The following is a 14,730-nucleotide window of genomic DNA, read 5'->3' as shown; positions in this document are numbered from 1 at the left end:
GTAAATGCTTTCCTGTTTCCTTCTTCTCTTCCTGGCAATCTCCTGGCACCAGCTCATCTACAAAGAGGTGCAAAAGGTTCCCAGGTTCTTTGAAGCTCTGTAGTGCAAATGTTGTAGAAACTGTAAGGGACATTTGGTGTGGGGCAAAACGGGGGGGGGGGGGGGTTTGAAGGATATAGGTCCTGGATCTGAGCTCTCTAGCTCAGATCCTACTTTCTATTGTTACTCTATGTGTTGCAAGAAATAAACTGCTCTAGGACTTTCCTATGGTCTCTGTTATTTCCACCGAGAGTCTGACAGGCTCACCACAGTGGCAAGTAAGAGTGCAAACTGGGGGTAGGAGCATCTCATTAATCCGAATTTCAAAAAGCCAGGCGACAGGGAACTGGTGGCAGAGGTTTCCCAAGGCGGCAGATTAGGACTCTTAACAATGACGGACTTGGATTCTTTTGAACTGGCTTGTGCTGCTTCTGGCCAAGGAATAACAACAAAGCTTCACACCAGCCATGATTGTGATCTTCAACAGACCAGTGGACAGAGGACTAGGAAAATGGGGGTTGGTGGCAGCAGAACCCCCCCCCAATAAACTGGTTGAGGGAGAGAAGACAATAGCCTTTTCTCAATGTGGGCTTTGCACCATCACCCCTTTGTAGTTAATTAATGTTGCCTAATGTAGTTAATTATTAGGAGTGTGGGCTGCTAGGAGTAGTTAGTTTTCTCATTGTATATTGTTAGTTAGTTTCCTTTTATATATTGCTAGGGATGTTGATAACTTTGTAGTTTAACTTCCTCTTGTAGAGTGTTAGGGAGTGTAGGTGGGATAAGTGTAGCCAGCTCCTTCTGGAGTAACTAGGTAGTATCACTAGTATCACTTTTTTTGCAGCAGTTTTAGTTTTGTGTAGAGTAGTCTTAGTACTGGTTGTGGTGGGTTTTCCGGGCTGTGTGGCCGTGGTCTGGTAGATCTTGTTCCTGACATTTCGCCTACATCTGTGGCTGGCATCTTCAGAGGTGTATTACAGAGGGAAGTCTGTTTCACACTGTGTCTAGACACAGATCTCACTAGACACAGTGCGTAACAGACTTCCCTCTGTGATACACCTCTGAAGATGCCAGCCACAGATGCAGGTGAAACATTAGGAACAAGATCCACCAGACCACGGCCACACAGCCTGGAAAACCCTCCACAACCAGTTGAATCTGGCCATGAAAGCCTTCGACAATACAGTCTTAGTACTATTGTTAATGCTTAAGTCTATTGTTAATGTACTAGAATAGAGTTGATGTATAGATAACTTATGGTTATAAATGAATTGATATATTGTTCATTGATATTGTCTATATATTGATATTTGTTATGCTGATAGATTGTTAATGTATTGTTGGTGGATATTCCATTATTTTGTATCCGTCATATGATTATATCATATGTAGTGTTTTATATAATATGCCTAATAAAGGTCATACTGTATTGTTGATGTATTGTTGTTAATTTATTATTAATGTATTGATAGTATGAATTTAGTACTGATATATATTGATATGCATTATGTACTGCTATTGTTATTAGCTAATTGTTGGGCTTGGGATGTTTAAGTTACCATCGGAAATTTCATTCTTATTATGCAGTTTTCATGTACGTTATTAGTATTTACTTTGTTACAATGTACATTGTTTTATTATGTTGTCAATCACCCTGAGCCCTTCGGGGATAGGACAGGGTATAAGTCAAATTACAAACACAAATACAAATAAATGCCAGTCGCCTGTTGTGAAAATTAGATGGTCCCCACTTTGGTCTGATCCAGCCTGTACTGTGTTAGGGTTGGAGTGAAGATAATCCAACTTCAAATCGAGGTGGCTGACCCCCAAACAAACTGGGAAACCCCAGAATCAGGCAGTCTGGGGTGGGAGTCCCTGCCTGCCTGCCTGCCTCCTTCTACTCACCGGCCCAGATGCTGATGCTGATGGCACTTGCCACGCGAGGGGTGCGCTGCCGCAGAGAGCAGAGAGGAAACACGGTCACGTACCACCGATCTATACTCATAGCTGTCAGAGTTGCGCATGTGGCTTGCACTGAGACCTGGGAGAACCAAAAAAACCCAAAATGTGCTTGTAAATGCCCAGAAGACCTGCATAGACTGGGATACTTCTATGCCTTAAACAGCTACAAAAAGAGTAAAAAATACCACCAGTGTGGCTTTCCCAGCAGTATCAAGGGAGAAAGTTCAGACCTTTTTTGCATGCACCTGTTTCAGCAGTGACCATCAGATGTGATCATGTCAAACCCCAGATCTATGACCCAAATCAGACTCTATAACTGGAAGGTTAAGAAACCTTTATTGGTACACATGGGTAAGAGGGGGAAAGCTGGTTCTGCCAGAACATTCAAACAACCCCAGTGCATCAAACCCCGTTCCTCTCCTCTCCTCTCCTCTCCTCTCCTCTCCTCTCCTCTCCTCTCCTCTCCTCTCCTCTCCTCTCCTCTCCTCTCCTCTCCTCTCCTCTCCTCTCCTCTCCTCTCCTCTCCTCTCCTCTCCCCTCCCCTCCCGAAAAGCTCCTCCCTTGACCACTTCCTGGAGGGACCACCATTACCTCGCTGAGCCTTTTATCCCCTCAACCCACAATACTATCCCACACTACAGAAGGCATCTGGAGCTCCCCATTCCCCCTGGTGTGTCTCTGCCTGATGCCAGGCTCCAGCCTGATACATAACCTCTGTGTGTCTTAAGTGCCATCAAGGTACAGCCATCTATTGGTGATCCCTCCTGGAGTTTTCAAAGCAGGAGATTTTCAGAGCTGGTTTACCATTGCCTCAGCAGAGCAACACTGGACTTCCTGGCTAGTCCTCCATCCTAGTACAAACCAGGACTGGCCACATTTAGCTTCTGAGATCCGGTGAGAGCAGCCTGAGTCACCTGGGCCATAATCTCCAGATTCTGAGGTAACATATCTCTGAATCCCTGCAACCATGGATGAGACCCATTGCCCATACTGTCCTGCTTTGGTGACAGACTGATCAATGGGTAGAATTGTGGTTATAGAACTTTCATGATTCGGGGGCAATCTGCCTTCAGAACCAAGTGCTCCAGGAACAGACAGCGGGAGATGAGCTGTTGATTTCCTGATCACCTTATGATTTTTCCTGGTCGCTGGGGTGACACAGCAACCTTGGCCTGATGGTTAGAGATAGAATCACAGAGTTGGAAGAGACCACAAAGTCCATCCAGACCACTCCCCTGCCATGCAGAGATACACAATCAAGGCACTCCTGACAGATGGCCATCCAGCCTACGGAGCGACCTCCCTGGCGGGGTGGTGCACGCGGGCGGGCGAGGCAGAGGTCCGCCTGCACAGAGTGCAGCTACTGAAACAGTGAGGCAATCTCCCGCCGGATTCTCCCCGTCCCCCATCAGGGGGCATCCTCTCTGGCTCGCGGTGGCAAGGAGGCCAGGGAATCTCTTTACGCCTGGCAGCGATGGCTGGGACTTTGCCTGAGTTGCGGTGGAGAAGGGCACAAAGCGGTTGTGTGTCCTGGCAAGAAACCCGACCCTCTGGTAGTCCCTGCCAGTGGCACAGCGAAGGCCAGGATGGCTAAGGGCCCAGAGAGAAAGTTCCCGTTCAAGAAGGGTTTGGGACTGCAAGTGGAGCCGCGCGAGGCAACTTCGGCCTCCAAGGAGGTGGGTGGCCCTGAGTCCAGCGAGGAGTCGGCGGGAAATGACAGCGTCCTGGCCTGAAGCACGCTCGATGCCAGGTCCCTTCGAAGGGCGCAGAACTGAGGGTGAGTGTAACCAACTTCTTTCTGTGACTGTCAAATCAGACTTGTGGGACTAGTGTGCAGATGCAGGCACTCGTTGACTCAGGTTCCCCCGCTGCCTAATGCAGCTGTCCCTAAATCAGATTGATTCTGGGGATTCTGGCTGATTCCCCTGCCCACCACATCCTGTTAGGAGCAAAGGGGCGGGGAGTTACCTTACAGGGTACACCGGCCATGCATCAGACCCAGACATCCTTATCCAGTGCAGGGCCACTGGGAAGAGTGGCAGTTCATCATCGCCAAGGTGGCCAAATATTCCCTGGTGCTAGGAGTGCCTTGGCTACGGGACCACAACCCCAATATCTCTACCTGGTCCTCCAACTCTATCTGATTTGTTGACCCCCTTGCGGCGACCATATGGCCAGTCCTCTGCCGATGCAGGTGGGAGATTCCCACGAGGTGGCTGAGAGCTGCACTGGGCTGTCCTGAGCTGTCCCTCTGAAGCCCTACCCGGGACCTCCGGAGGGTGTTCCAAGAAATGGAGTCACGACAAGCTGCAGCCCCACCATAGAGACTGACTGTAAGATGGAGCTACACCTGGTGCACACAAGCTCCCCAAAAGCCGTCTCTACCTTGAGGCCCATCAGAAGCCCAGGAGCTTCAGGAGTTTTTTGAACAAAGAGCTTTTGAAGCGGGGTTTCCATTTAAAGGAAGTAACCAGTGATTTTTGCGCTCGATACTGTTTGTGCGGAAGGGACTGACTCCCTTCAGCTATTAATATTGACTTTGACTGGGGACTAGATACGGTCTCTACGTGCAACAAATATGTCATTACCCCTGATCAAGGACTTACTGAGTTGTCTGGGGGCGGGCAAAATTTTCACTAAGTTGGATTTGCGGGAAGCCTACTATCGGGTGCGGATCGCCAAGGGGTACGAACACCTAATGGCTTTCAACACAAGGATGGGCCAGTTTGCCTACCGCGTCCTCCCATTTGGGTTATCCGGGGCGCCCGGGACTTTCATGTGTTTGATAAATGAGGTTCTCCAGGATTTTCTGTTCAAGGGGGTGGTGATGTACTTGGATGATGTCCTTATTTACTCCCAAACGGAGGAGGAGCACGTTAAGACTGTGTGGGCTGTGCTACAGTGGCTCCTCGACAATGACTTGTTTGTTAAACTTTCCAAATGTGACTTTCATAAGGAGCGGCTGGACTTTCTGGGTAACCGGATCTCCAGCCAGGGGTTGAAAATGGACCCAGGTGGGGGTAAAGGATGTGCTGCAGTGGCAGGAGCCCCGAAGCTTATGTTAAAGGTTGCCCCACATGTGTGATGGCCAAAAGGGCACAAGGGAAGGTGCCTGGCCTCCTCCAGCCCCTGCCAGCACCCTCCGCACCTTGGAAGGTGATCTCCATGGATTTCATTACCGATCTCCTTTCCAGCAGAGGGAAGTCAGTGATCTGGATGGTCATGGACTTGTTTTCGAAGCAGGCGCACTTCGTCCCTTGCGCATTGCTGCCAGAGGTGGGATCGAACCAGTTCTCACCACTTCTCTAGAAGTGGTTACTATTTTTTTCTGAGTGCCGAGAAGAAGTTACTAAAGCAAACTCCCTGCCCAATAGGGACTGGAGGTGCATGTGTGCGGCGGCGCCACTGTTTGAATCCCACCACAATCGGAACCTGTTATTAAAATGTTTGGATCCCACCACTGATCGCTGCCGACAGCAAACAAGTTGGCTCGTCTGTTTGATCCACGTCTACCGGCTACATGCTGCTCCTGATAAGATAGTATCGGACCACAGCAGACAGTTTATTTCGCAGTTCTGGCGGCACTTTCTGAAGCTGCTGGGCACTGAACAGGCTCTGTCCTTGGCATTTCACGCAGCGACCGATGGTCAGAGCGAACGTACGAATGCGACACTCATTGGCGGCCCCAACCACGGAGACTCCTGGGTCTGTTTCTCTGCCAAACCATCTGCTGGCTCAGAACTGCTTGGCCAGAGCAGAAAGGAGAGGCCAAGAGGCTGTGTACTAATTGATCCTCTTCATTTCTCTTTACTTCTGTATTTATTAATTTATTATGATATTTTATGCCACTGTGGCGACTTTTTTCATGCTGTGCGTCAGCTATTCCCAGTTGGTTCTGTCTTTCCTGGCATTTTTTGCCCCAGTTATCTAGGTAAACTGAAGCTACTCAAGGCAACGAGTGGCAACACACCCCACAGTATTCTGCAGGACAGCAGCTGGAAAATATGGCAGCTCAAAAAGAGGCAAACTTCTGAGATCAATGGCCTCCTCCTTCCCAAGCACAATACCTGTCTGCTGCCATTCATGTGCCATTCATTCCCAAACTGTTTCGCACTGGTGTGCCATGAGAAAGCAGTTTGGGTCTTAAGAGAAACCCATGGTGTTGCAGCATGAACTCCTCTGGGTCCCCAATGTCATGACCCCCTAATGTCTTTGCCTGGGTCCTGCCATGTCTCTAGCTATTGAAAGCTTCCTGCTCAAATGGTCTGGAGAAGTTTGCTTGTGCCATTATCTCTTTGCAGCTGCGGGGGTGGGCATGGGGAACCCGTTAGGTTCTCACCCCCCCTCCTCATTATCACTACCTGTGGAATGTGCGTGTGCATGTGTGTGCATATGTGACCATCTTCCCTCCTCCTCCTCCCCACAATGGAAGGCATGAGTGCAGTGGCATATTGACAGAAAATGGAGCCCAAGGCAACAACTGAGTTTTACACACACACACACTCTGGGCAGCCCCTGGGGCAAGGAGAGGGGCTGGAGGCCATCTTCCCGACTTGCTCTGCTGCCTGGCAGGGCATGGCATGGTTGACCCAGCAGCAGCATCGGGGTGGCTGGCCCAGCGCACTATCTCTGGAATCAGCAGAGAAGAGTCTCTGCAGAAGAGTCTCAGCAGAGAAGAGCAGAAGAGTCTCAGCAGAGAAGTGGTCTCTGGAACCAGCAGAGAAGAGGAGCAGTGGAGAAGAGGAGTGGGCCAGAAAGGGCTGAGTGACGGCGCGCAGGTGTTTTACTAAATAAGAACATATTTTAAGGGATAGTAGAATGTATAGAAACCTTAAGAGGGAGGCACTAATTAAAATCAGTATTTGAATATCTAAACAAAATTAGATATGAAGGCAGGAAGCCAGCAGGGGGATGGGGGCTTTCCAGTGATTTGCACTGAGTGTCACATGTGACCTCTGCCACTGGGACAGAAGTCATGGGTGTACCCTCGCTGCAATAAGCTCTCCTGGCACTCAGGGGAAATGTCCCCGTTCTCTGGAAGCCAAGGTGGCAGACCTGGAGAAACTGAGAGAGGCAGGCAGAGGCACGACAGATGGGAGCTTTCAAGGTTCCCCACTTTAGGGTGACATCTCTTCAGATGTCATGGAGAATGAGAGTCTGGGGGACAGAGGGTGCCAGTCTGAGGTAGAGGAAAATGCTCCCCTTAAGATAGGACCCCTTCCTTAGCTGGTGATCAGATATCCTCTCGCACTGAGGATACCCCTCGGGGAGGTGGGGGGCTCCTTGTAGTGGGTGATTCGATCATTAGGAATATAGAGTTGGGTTTGTGAGAGGCGTGATGACCGCATGGTGACTTGCCTGCCTGGTGCGAAGGTTGCAGATGTCACGCTTCATCTAGATAGGCTGTTAGACAGTGCTGGGGTGGAATCAGCAGTTGTGGTCCACATTTATTTATTTATTTATTTATTAGATTTTTATACCGCCCTATCCCCGAGGGGCTCCAACGACATTGGGAAATGTAGTCGGGAGGTTCTGGAAACTAAATTTAGGCTGCTAGGAAACAGGTTAAAATCCAGGACCCCCAAGGTGGCATTCTCTGAAATGCTACCTGTTCCATGCACAGGGCGAGCTAGGCAGGCGGAGATACAGGGTCTCAATGCGTGGATGAGAAGGTGGTGTAAGACAGAAGGTTTCAGATTTGTCAGGAACTGGGGAACCTTTTGGGACAAGGTAGGCCTGTACAAAAGGGACAGTCTTCATCTTAACCAAAGAGGAACCAGGCTACTGGCGCTCAACATTAAAAAGGTGGCAGAACAGATTTTAAACTGATCCCTGGGGAGCTGAGGTGACTTCAGTTCAGAATACAGTGTCCATGGGGATGCAGAGAGGGAGGTTTTTCTAAATCAACCACATACAAGCGAGGAGCATAGCAATGTGATAAGTGATAGTGTCTACAAAAGGCTAGAGGGCAAAACACATAAATCCCAGGTTAGGGACAGAGACAGAGACAGAGTACACAAGTGTCTCTATGCTAATAGTAGAAGCCTTCGACCTAAAATGGGGGAGCTGGAGTACAGAGTTTTGAAGGAGGACATTGATATAGTGGGCATCACAGAGACATGGTGGAATGAGGAGAACCAGTGGGATGCTGTTATCCCAGGTTACAGGCTCTACAGGAAGGATAGGATAGGACAAGGTGTATTGGGGGGGGGTGGCCCTCTACATCAAAGAGAGCATAGTGTCACATAAAATAGACAATACAGGGGGAACTGATTCCTCTACAGAAGCACTGTGGATATCAATATGAGGGGTGAAGCATAGTTTAACATTAGGAATATTTTATCGTCCCCCTGACCAAAGTGCACAAGAGGATTCTGAGATGGAAAAAGAAATTAGAGAGGCCAGCAAAAACAAAAATGTAGTGGTAATGGGCGATTATAACTATCCCCATGTAACCTGGAAAAATGCATGTTCAGATCATAGTAAGGAGAGAACATTCCTGGATATGCTAAATGACTGTGGCTTAGAGCAGATGGTTGTAGAACCAACCAGGGGAGAGGTGATCCTAGATCTAATTCTATGTGGGACCCAGGACCTGGTGCAGGAAGTCAATGTTGTTGAGCCAATAGGGAACAGCGACCACAATGCTGTCAGATTCAGTATCTCTGCATGTGAACAAGTGACAACTACTAATGTAGTTACATTTGCCTTCAGAAAGGGAAATTTCTCAAAGATGAGGGGGATAGTGCGCAGGAAGCTGAAAGGGAAAACCAAGAGAGTCAAAACTGTCCAAGGGGCTTGGAGGTTATGTAAAACTTACAGATATACAAGCTCAGCTGGAATGTGTTCCCACAGGTTAAGAAAGGCAGCGAAACAGTCCAAAAGAAAGCCACCATGGTTAACAAGGGAGGTTGAGGGAGTGTGGGGAAAAAAAAGATGTCTTTTAGAAAATGGAAGTTCAACTTAACTGATAGAAGAATACCAGAGAGAACACACAAATGGTGGCAAAGAAGAGAAGCAAGTAAGGGGAGGCAAAAAAAAGGATTATGCCGAATGCATGGCTGCGAACATCACAACCAGCAACAAACAGTTCTTCAAGTACATCCAAAGCAGGAAGCCAGCTAGGGAAGCGGTAGGCCCATTAGATGACAAAGGAACAAAAGGTGTGCTAAAAGATGACAGGGAGATTGCAGAAAAGCTGAATGAATTCTTTGTATCTCTCTTCACCCAAGAGGAGGTGAGGAAAATTCCTGCACCTGGGCAGAGCTGGGAGGTGAATCCGAGGGAACTAGGCCGAAGATAGTGGTGAACAAGGAAGAAGTTCTGGAAGCTATTGATAAACTAAATGCTACCAAATCCCAGCTTTAGATTGCATTCATCCAAGAGTTCTTAAAAGAGCTCAAGCATGAAATTGCTGATCTTCTCCCTTTAATATACAACTTGTCCCCTGAGTCTGCCTCCCATCCCTGAAGACTGGGATATCACACCAATCTTTAAGAAAGGGTCTAGGGGGGACCCAGAGTATTACAGGCCAGTCAGTTTGACATCAGTTCCTGGTAAAAATAGGCTGAGAATCTATCATTAAAGATAAAATTGTAAAATCTGTAGAATATGCAAGACCTGCACAGAGAAGAGTCAGCATGGCTTTTTGCAGAGAACAAAGTCTGTCTTACAAACTTACTAGAGTTCTTTGAGGGTGTAAACAGGCATGTGGATAAGGGGGAACCAGTGGACATTGTCTACTTGGATTTCCAAAAGGCTTTTGATAAAGTTCCTCACCAGAGACTGTTGAGAAAACTCAGCAATGAAGGAATAAAAGGGGAAGTCCTCCTATGGTTAAAACTGGTTGAGGAACAGGAAGCAAAGGGGTGGGCTCGTGGGAAGTTCTCACAATGGAGAGATGTAGAGGAGTGACATCCCCCAGGGATCAGTTTTGGGACCAATTGCTCTTTAACCTATTCATAAATGACCTAGAAGTAGGGGTGGGTAGCGTAGTAGCAAAGTTTGCAGATGATACCAAATTATATAGAATTGGGTGAGAACCACAAAGGATTGCGAAGAGCTCCAAGCGAACCTTGATAAATTAGGTGAGTGGGCTAAGAAATGGCAAATGCAGTTCAATGTAGCAAAATGCAAAGTGATACGCGTGGGGGCGAAAAATCCAAAACTTCACATACACACTACAAGGGTCTGTGCTATCGACCACAAGACCAGGAAAGGGATTTACAGGCGTCTTAGTTTATAGTTCCCGTAGGAATGTCAACTCAGTACATGGCAGCTGTAGAAAGAACCAGAGCTCTATGCTGGGGATCATTAGGAAAGGAGTTGATAATAAAACTGCAAGGATTGTCATGCCCTTATATAAAACTGTGGTGCAACTGCACTTGGAGTACTGTGTTCAGTTCTGGTAGCCACATCTCAAAAAGGACATTGAAGAGATAGAAAAAGTGCAGAGAAGGACAACGAGGATGATTGAAGGATTGGAGCACCTTCCTTATGAGGAGAGGCTGCAGCGTTTGGGACTCTTTAGTTTGGAGAGGAGATGTCTGAGGGGGGATATGATTGAAGTCTGTAAAATTATGCATGGGCTAGAAAATGTTGACAGAGAGAAATTTTTCTCTCTTTCTCACAATACTAGAACCAGGGAGCATACATTGAAAATGCTGGGGGGAAGAATTAGGACTAATAAAAGGAAACACTTCTTCACTCAACGTGTGATTGGTGTTTGGAAAATGCTGCCACAGGAGGTGGTGATGGCCACTAACCTAGATAGTTTTAAAAAGGGCTTGGACAGATTTATGGAGGAGAAGTCGATCTATGGCTGCCAATCTTGATCCTCCTTGATCTGAGGTTGCAAATGCCTTAGCAGACCAGGTGCTCAGGAGCAGCAGCAGCAGCAGAAGGCCATTGCTTTCACATCCTGCAGGTGAGCTCCCAAAGGCACCTGGTGGGCCACTGCGAGTAGCAGAGTGCTGGACTAGATGGACTCTGGTCTGATCCAGCTGGCTTGTTCTTATGTTCTTATCCATAGAGAGGTGGGCCATGCGGGACCTGTGGGGAAGGAGGAGGGGTGGGGGGGGGCAATTTTTCGCCCCCACATGACAAAATGGCATCTTTTGGAGACATTTGCCCCATATGTCCCCCTGGGAGGTAATGCTCGTGCATGAGCGTGTGTGTGTCTTCTCACCTTTGGAGAAGGAAGGGGGGGGGGTCTGATGTGTCTCTGCTGGGAGAGATAACCCTTTGTGTTTGCTTTGTATTCAGTTCAGACAATATAGTCATTCTCTTTCCTGCACTCGTCATCAGTAAATAAGGATTCTGCTTCTCAAGTACTGATTCCTTTCATTGAACAAGTCTAGGGTTGAGACAGTTTGAGGTCAGTGTTCCGGCCTCACCCCCATCCAAACCCGGAAAAGGAAATCATTTGTTTCAAACTGGGAAATCTCATTTTCTAATTTGCCAGAGGTGGGAAATGGTCAGATCTATTTGAATCTGCCCCAAATGTTGCTTTGCCTCCAGTGGAAAAATCATCACTTAAAAAAAAAAATAGATCAGCCCCAGATAGTGAGGAACTCACCTGTTGGATGTAGTTGACAAATTTACACATAAATTCTCCAAAAATCCAGCTTGGGAGTGGGTAAAGCACAGCAGTGAAGGGGACACAGCAAACCAAAAAGATGATGTCTGTGGCAGCCAGATTAGCTGTTGGGCAGAAGAGAACAAAGCAGTTTTCCGTTTGCTCTGCCAAACTGGTGCGGGGCTAATTAAGTGTTTACAAGGATACATGAGGCTCAGACTGTCCACTGTCTACTCTGATAGTCACCATGCTGATCACCCCCACTCCTCCACTTTGGTGACATCAGTTAAATTTCTTCTTGCTGGCTCTGCAAAGGTCAAACTGGGATCTCCTGGTTAACAAGATGGCATCACGGTGCTCCTGAGCCGTCTGTGGGCAGCCCTAGATGATAATCTTGGGTGCCAGGGGTATGCGCCAACCAGCTCTGTGCCTGCCCAGGGCATCCAGGTCTGCCAGAACAAGAGCAACCCAGGAGGAGGTTACCCCTTGGCTCCAGTGGGCAGTTGAGGGGGGGGGGCTGCTTTTTTCCTCCCTCCCTCCCTCCAGCCTGGGGCAGGGGAATGGCCAGATCTTTTGTTCATCTCTTGCCCCTATGCCAGAGAGGGAAGAGTGCAGCAGGTGCCTGGCAACTGGGAGGAACTGGAGTCAACTTCTTGCCATTCCTTCATATGGGCAGGGGGGGGAGGGGAGTGGTCTCTAAGGTGTGGCAAGTGCTTGGGCCATCCCAGTCAGATTTCACTCCAGGATGCCACCCCAAAACCAAGCACTGACAATGCTTCCCATCCTTGCCCCACACACCCCAGCCCCCTCCCTGCCCCTGGCCCATCTCACCGATGTAGAAGTTAGTGGCCGTCTTCATGTGCTTGTGCTTGCTAATGACGTAGATCACCAAGGAGTTGCCGGCCAGCCCCACCACCATCAGCAGAGCGAAGAAGAGGGGCACCAGCCAGGCGTCGACCAGGCGCGGGGGGCTTCGCGGCTCTGAACCGTTGGCACAGGGCAGCAACCCTGCCAGGCACGCCGAGCCATTCAGGACCTCCAGAGACCCGTTGGCCTCTGCTGAGGCTGCCTCGCCCAGCATGCTGGAGCCCTGCCTGGGGGCACCTCTGGGGGCTCCCACACTCCGTTGGCCTCGCCTCCCGCACCCGCGAAGGTCTTACCGAAGCCCCCCTTCAGGACCGGGGACAGCTCCCGAGGCCGGCGGCCGGTCCCGCAGGGTCCAAAGCTCCGCGGATTCCCGCCCAACAGGCCGCGGAAAGTTGCCTTGGGTGGCCTCCGGTCGGCCAGAAACTCTTGCAGGGGTTCTCCTCTTCCTCGGAGATTCCGCTTGCTGCCCGGGCGCGCCGCCGTCGCCTCCGCGCTCCTGCCAGGGGGAGGCTCCCCTCCGCCGTCGGCAAGACCCCCCTCGCCGCTGGCCGGGGGCGGCACCTGGCCAGGTGCAAGGAGGGGGCGGGGCGGGAACGGAGAGCGGCTGCCCCTGGGGTGGGGTGGGCTGGCGGAGCCAGCTTGTTTTGTTTTTCTACAGAAGAAGAGCCTTTTGAGTGAAAATTGGAATAAATGTTGGGGGTTGTACAGGTGAATTAGCACATTTATAAGTTTTATTATTCAATGCTCATGTTAAATGGTATAATTGAGCAATATGAGTATTTTATTTTTGAATAGCTTTAGAAAAACAAGTTTACTTCTAGAGGAGAAAAAGAAAGAAGAACCTTGCATGTGTGATGTCAGTGCATGTGGGACGGGGCTTTTGATTTTGAAAACTGTAAGAACAAGTGTCATGAATTTAATTTATATGTATTGATATTTGAATTTAAACATTACAGATTGGCTTGAGAAAGAGTCTCAAAATATAACTAAATGTGGAGTTTTTATAATGCCGGGCGATTTTGAGAACATCTGGAGTTGTTACCAGGAAACAAAGACAGAATCATATTTTAATGTATAATTGGTTAAGATATTACTCACAAAGTATGCATTGGTGTAATTACTTTTGTCTGTACCTGTTGTACACCTGCCTTGATTATTATGGTGAATACAGTGCAGCAGCAAAGGGGCTTCCATGGAGCTGAAGTCCATGGCTCAGTCCCTTGGGGGCAGCCCTACTCCCCTCCCCACCCACAGGAGGGTCTTTTTCAAGCTTTTTTTAAAAAAAATCTGGAATGTCATTACATTATAGCAAATGTGTATCTCCAGTCCCCTGAGTTTTTTTTTCCTTCTTGTTTCTAGCCCTTTCTAATGCTGAGCTGTGCCTTTCCCTGTATATCAATGCAAAAAAGGGGCTGGAGAAATAGGGTTTGTTTTTTTTAAGCCAAGCTGGGAATTCAAGGAATCTGCTATAACATTATACCAATATAACACTATTGAAACCAGGCTAAAGCGTGGCCATTTGCCAACATCCCTGACTGATGTCAAAAACAGGTAAGACTGCTAACAGGTGGTAGAAAACTAGCCTCAGTAGAACACCTGATGGAACAACCCCATCTTGTAGACCCTACAGAATGTAGAAAGACCCTCAGGAGTCAGAGGTAATCTGGTAGAGAGCTCTACCTGGCAGGGGCCACTATCAAACAAGCTCTTGCTGCAGACAGGTAATCCATCTGTGAGCCAACCAGCCAGGCACCACCAGCAGCCATTTGATGTGACATTCACGATTGTGGGGATTTATGAGCGGATCAACTTCCCACAGATGTGTAGTTTAGATGCAAAGTTAGCTGTCACCAGGCTGGTTGCAAAGTCGACAGCATGGAGACTCTGCGGTCTCCCCCTCCGCCGACCATTTCCTGAATCTAAAAAGGTACCTCATGAACCCCTTTCAGCTCAACCACTGGGAGAAAACAGGAGCAGCGGGATAGAGCTGTTGTTGGAGGCTGATAGTCATCTGTGGAAGAGGGAGTCCCGTTTGGCACAGTCTTATGCTCCATGCTATTCAAGCCTTTTGGACAACGAATGAATCATTTTAAGACTCTCTGTCATCTATATGCTGATGACACCCAGCTCTGTGTCCAGATTCTACTGTGAGACTGTACAGAGTCTGAGCCACTGCCAGACCGACTGCTGTGGTTAAATGGCTAAGGGAGGGCAAGCAGAAACTGAACCCTGACAAGAGGGGGTGATGCTGGCAGGAAAAGCAGAGCTCTTGAAGGGCACCTGGC

The 14,730-nt window shown here is 48.7% G+C and overlaps 1 protein-coding gene across 1 annotated transcript in view; it reads right to left on the bottom strand.

Annotated features, from left to right (window-relative positions):
- Nucleotides 1-14,730, bottom strand: part of KISS1R (KISS1 receptor) — a 37,757-nt gene that overhangs the window by 16,704 nt on the left and 6,323 nt on the right. Inside the window, exons 3-6 of the mRNA XM_048496463.1 lie at nt 12,739-13,006; nt 12,410-12,643; nt 11,579-11,703; nt 1,945-2,080 (exon numbers count right to left, since the gene is read on the bottom strand). Of these exons, the coding sequence (XP_048352420.1) occupies nt 1,945-2,080; nt 11,579-11,703; nt 12,410-12,643; nt 12,739-13,006 (763 nt within the window). The remainder of the gene's footprint in view (nt 1-1,944; nt 2,081-11,578; nt 11,704-12,409; nt 12,644-12,738; nt 13,007-14,730) is intronic.

The sequence above is a fragment of the Sphaerodactylus townsendi genome, linkage group LG05 (assembly GCF_021028975.2).
Source record: "Sphaerodactylus townsendi isolate TG3544 linkage group LG05, MPM_Stown_v2.3, whole genome shotgun sequence".
NCBI lineage: Eukaryota > Metazoa > Chordata > Lepidosauria > Squamata > Sphaerodactylidae > Sphaerodactylus > Sphaerodactylus townsendi.
The sequence above is the reverse complement of the archived record's forward strand: the minus strand, read 5'-3'. Positions and strand labels throughout refer to the sequence as shown.